At 28.8% G+C, this 5499-nt stretch overlaps 1 protein-coding gene across 1 annotated transcript in view; it reads right to left on the bottom strand.

Annotated features, from left to right (window-relative positions):
* Positions 1 to 997: 997 nt before the first annotated feature.
* The window catches only part of LOC107449503 (uncharacterized), a gene marked incomplete in the record, with an annotated part of 108549 nt that continues 104047 nt past the window's right edge, over positions 998 to 5499 (bottom strand). The window contains 1 exon segment of the mRNA XM_043052494.2: positions 998 to 2276. Within this exon segment, the coding sequence (XP_042908428.2) occupies positions 2161 to 2276 (116 nt within the window).

Below are 5499 nucleotides of genomic sequence, written 5' to 3'. Positions count from 1 at the left end.
ATAAAAACATGTAAGCTAAAAAAACAACAACTATGTAAAGTTTAAAACATTCAGTAATGTCAAATTTTACTTGATATAAAATAAGCTCACACTTCAAACAACATTCTAAAAAAGAGTAAGAATAAAATAGTATTGTGCAGATGATAAGTTCTCTACTTTTTTTCTTTAAAAAATTTTCTGAATTTTTTTTTTTTTTCATTTTCTTTTTAAAGTTAAGTTTAATCTTCTCTGCAGGGATGCCAACTGTTTTGTTCTGCAAAATATAGTTTATAAAGTGGTTGAGTATGAAACAAAGAAGGTTTCAGAATTCTGTTTAATTTTGAAAAATCTTTGAAATGTTATCAAGCGATAATTGGAAAAAAACGGCATTTTATAGTTATATTTTAATTTATTTTATGTTGTGATGGCCAAAATTAGTTTTCCTTGAACTTACTAAACCAAGAATCAAATATTAAAATACAACTTTTGCTTTAACTTCAAAAAAATTCTTTACTAAGTCAAAATTAAATAGAGTTGGCATCACTATATCTGCAAATCCAAAATGAATCTGTGATGCTGGATTGTATGTCATGCTAAATCTGTTATCTGAAATTCTGTTATTAAAAATCAGTGAGGTTTTATTTTACACAAAGCACATGTGTAGTATTGTCAGTATCTTTGAGTTTACTCTATAAAATGGCCTTTCTTGTGCAAGTTCTATTTACCTCAGATACTCTTATGCTGCTTTAATAAATATATTTAAAAATTGAGACAATTTTTCATGAGCAAATCAAATTATGTCCAATATCACCCACAAATAGCTAGACTTAATATATATATATACAGTCAAAACCCGCTATAGTGAACACGGTTTATAGTGAACTCCCGGATATAGTGAACGAAATGTTCGGTCCCGTGCCTTGCTATACCCGTATAATATTATTTTTTGTGGATATAGTGAGCCAAAAAAGTGATGAAGTTGGATATAATGAACTTTTTTCTGTCTTCAACTGATTTTTTTCTTCATTTTTTTGTAATAATTTTGAAATTTCTACTTCAAAATAAATACATATACCGATTTTTAAAACCATCTATAGGTAGCGATAAGCATTTTTTTCTTGTTTGCTTCTTTTATCTTACTTTACCATCCCTAAACAAATCAAGTAGATGTTTCCAACCCAGGCAGATGATGCACCTGTAAGGTGTCAGTGGGATTAATATGCATTTTCTGTCAGAGGGAATGAGTAATTATTCATTATTGGTCAAAGAGTTGGACACTAATATGTGCTGATAAGGCCCTCATTTTAACTCCTTTTTGCTCTCAGTGCAGTTAAAAAAAAACCTGCAAACAAGTGTCTCAAGTTTAACTATGTCGAGCAGTAAACGTAAAATGTTCTCCATTGATGATAAAATGGGCATAATCAGAAAAATTTAAAATGGATGTAATCAAACTGATATTTGCAGGGAATATAAACTATCCAAATCTACAGTTCGTAACATATGAAAAAATAGGCAATTAACAATTTCTGCTCATGAAAAAAATTTAAATGGCAGAAAAAAGTTGAGAAAAGCAGATCACAAGGATATTGAAGAAGCATTACTGAAGTGGTTCAGCATTCAAAGAAGCCGCAATCTTCCAGTATCTGGACAAATGTCGATGAATTTGCTTAGCGATTTTATGAGATTACTTTTATGTGCTCAAATGGCAGGTTAGACAAGTTTAAGAAGTGGACTAACAGAAATTTAGGAAAAATTATCTGAGAGTTGGGAAATGTTTCTTTATCTGATGTTGAGGACTGCTCAACAGCTAAAGATTAATAATTTTTTTTTTTTGTACGCAGGACGAAGAGTAATAAAAAATAACAAATTTTTTGCTACTACATAATATTTTTCAGCCATTAATTTGAATAACGTGTAATAAAAGGGAGGAATTTGGGAACCATTAGTTAAATTGCCCGCATGACGGATATAGTGAACTCCCGGTTATAGTGAACCAAAATTTCGGTCCCTTGAAAATTCACTATAGCGGCGTTTGACTGTATATATATATATACTATAAATATATTACTTTGCTCCTAAGTTTGATCCTTTCAGACCAATCAACAACCATATTTCTTACCCATTCTTCTCATGCTAATTGGTCTAATATGTTATTTCATGTTTATGTCTTCTGATGTGTCATTAACAAATGTCATTGCATTCCACACCACTTGCTGTGCAGATACAGTGACTGCAAGGTCCACTTAAGATTTCGACCTGCTCATTTATGCTGAAGTATTTTCCATATATGTTGCAACCTGCAATATTGTACTTTCTATGTTATTTAAAGAAATAAAATAATAATGTGAAATATACCAAGCAGTAAGAAAATTTTCAATTAAGTTAGTAATTTAAAGGTAATTCATTAGTAATTTAAGTAAATAAATTTAAATGATTTAATTCGAAACTTTAGCCACCCCTCCCAAATTTTTTCTATTATAACAGCTAATCTCCCATTGTTTAATAAGAGGTTGTTACAAGAAAGCTTGAAACTCAGAGCAAGTAATCAAGACTGAATTTTGTACTTAAAGCTGGTGTTTTCAATAGTGGATAAATACATTTTGTGTTCCTAGTTTAAATAAATTGATAAAAAACAACATGCTTTTGTTAAAATATACATACATTTGTTAAATAAATATTCTTTCATATTGTCCTTTCATCTGTGAGAGAGGATTTACCCCTTGAGTCAAAATCAGAAGGGGCAAAGCTAGAGAAGGGTGGTTGAATGATGTAAGGAAGCTTATACTGTAAAATTTGCAGTGGAACTTTTTCCATTCAACCTCTGAATCTTGTAATTATCCAATCATTTAAAGAACATTACATTAAACAACTAGTTAGATAATTATTTCTTTTTCTTGATTCTGGTGACTTGGAAGATGCTTCTAAAGCAAAAATATATGTTCTGAAAGCTCTGAATTTCATTTCTGCAACATTGTACGGAGTCTACTAAAATGCATTGTAAATGGGTATAATAAAGCTTCTTGGGGTTAATCGCTTCTCATTATCGAATGGGAACTTTGGCCTTTCGGAATAAAATTGCATGTCCGAAGATCTTTCGCGAAGTCAATGATGCAAATATCGACTGCAACACATATCCCATTACTTTTCAATTCTTTTAATAATGTATTTAGAGACTGCTCCAATGGTATGCATATATATAACTATTGATTATAGTTATTATTATTTCAACCAAAATACATATGATTTTCTGAATTTTGTATAAAAATCATGTTATTTAATATGTTACTAAGAACCATCAAATAGTAATATCAATACAGGATTTCAGAACTGTGTGTTATTCTTGATAAGAAAGGTTATATTTACAGTCTCGTTTGGACAAACATTTAGTTAAAATGTGTGAAATTTTTTTTCAATTCTCTTAAGAATTTAAGGGATTCAAATTTTGGACCCCATGGTGTTAATTTTACTTTTTGCGTATTTCACCATATCTCCAGAATATTTTAAGCTAATTCAAAACCTTTTACACATAATTATAAAATTATTTTATCCCAAGATAATTTCATGCAAAAAATAACTTTTAGTAAATCTTTCTTATTATTTTATTTAATACTAGTCTAAAAGACATTGAATTGTAATGCTTAAAAGGGTTTTACATCTTTATAAAGAATATAATTTTACATAACAAAATACAAAATTTGAGTGAAATTGGCCGAATAGCTCCTGAAATATCAAATTTTAAATAAGTTGTATACTTAAATTCAATATTTCAGATACGACCAATTTTGTTCAAATTTTGTATTTTGTCATGCAAAATTAAATTCTTTAAAATGATGTAAAAAATTGCATACCATACAATTCAAAAATTTTTTGACTAGTATAAAATGTAATAATAAAAAAAAATATTTACTAAAAGTTATTTTTTTGCATGAAGTTATTTTTGGATAAACGAATTTCATAATTGTGTGCAAAAATGTTTCAATTTGTTGCAAAATTTCTTGAGACATGGTGAAATACACAAAAAGTAAAATTAGCATTAAAATTTGGGCGAAGATTGCAGCTACGCCCTTTATTTTGGAGATTAGAAATCTGAATCCGTCGAAAAAAAGATATGAAATAAGAAATGTACTTTCTCTGATTAAACATAACTTAAAACATCATCTATGCTAATTGATTAGCATATACTTCTCGAATCATAATTATTGAGTCTTAGAAAGAAGTTCTGATCATTAGATCCAAGGTTATTCAGGCTCGTCCATATATTTTTTTGCGCACTGTACGTCTACAAAATCTGTATTGAAGCAAAATTAAGCTTAAATTAAAAACCTTGGGATAGGGTAATAAAACTTCAACCACTGCAACCCCTAATGTAAAATACACCACCTTAAAGTCTTAGTTATTTACTTATAACATAATAAATTTCTTTAGCTCACTGGGATTTGTGACAATGGTTAAGCTACCCATCTTCTAACAGCGTGGTTGGTGGTTCAAATCTCAGCTGACCCAGTTAATTTATTGTTCTAACTTTCTGATCCAATAAGATTGATAGCCATTTAGTATGTTTCTTTCAATATATAATTATTATTTTTTAGTTTAATATTTTTTTAAAAATTTGAAAAAAATAATAATAAATGTCTTATCTTAATATTACTAACTCAAAGACAATCACTAGATATTTCCCAATACCAAAATTTTGGGATGTCGAAAATAGATTATTGTTTTAACAATTCAGTCAAAGCTTTTATAATAATAAATGTCTTATCTTAATATTAGGGTAAACTAACCAGTGAAGGAACACTTAAGCTTCGCTTGCCTTTTAAAAAATCATATTAATTTCAAAATTCGTAATTTCAATTAAATGACAGTGTCAACATATTTGTTACTAATTGCAAACTATGCAAAAAAAATTTCGAGAACTTACATAATATTGTTTTTAAGTTTTGGAGGTTCAAATAACAAGTAGTAAGAAGACCCAGTGAAGGAACAGCTCTTACCAGTGAAGGAACACAAAATTGCCCAGTGACGGAACACTTAATTTTGGTTATTTTTTAATGCTCTTTATGAATTTTTTAGCCATACAAATACAGTCGGACATCTATTTAACGAACTTCCATTCTACGAATTTCCCTATTTTACGAATTTTTTCGAGGAACCAAGAGCATTTTGGAAATTTTTTTGTAAAATAACTTCCATATAGCGAAGTGAATTTTCTATTTAACGAACTTTTCATTGAGATCCAATTTCCCTATTTTCCAAAATATTTCTTAACATTTTAAACTTGTTAAAGCAATTTATGGGGGAAATGACATTAAATTAATTTTCGAAGCCACTGCTTTATGAAATGTATTACTGTTTTGTCTAAAAATTATCTTAGAGAAAGCAGTAAATTCCCTTTCCCTTTTTGTTTGCACTTCAAACGAAAAACTCACTTCAAATTAACGGATTTCATCCGTAGCAATTTAACTTAACGCAAGTGGTAATGTATGTTTAAAATTACTTTTATAATAAATGCAACTATATTTT

The sequence above is a fragment of the Parasteatoda tepidariorum genome, chromosome X2, assembly GCF_043381705.1.
Source record: "Parasteatoda tepidariorum isolate YZ-2023 chromosome X2, CAS_Ptep_4.0, whole genome shotgun sequence".
Lineage (NCBI taxonomy): Eukaryota > Metazoa > Arthropoda > Arachnida > Araneae > Theridiidae > Parasteatoda > Parasteatoda tepidariorum.
The sequence above is the reverse complement of the archived record's forward strand: the minus strand, read 5'-3'. Positions and strand labels throughout refer to the sequence as shown.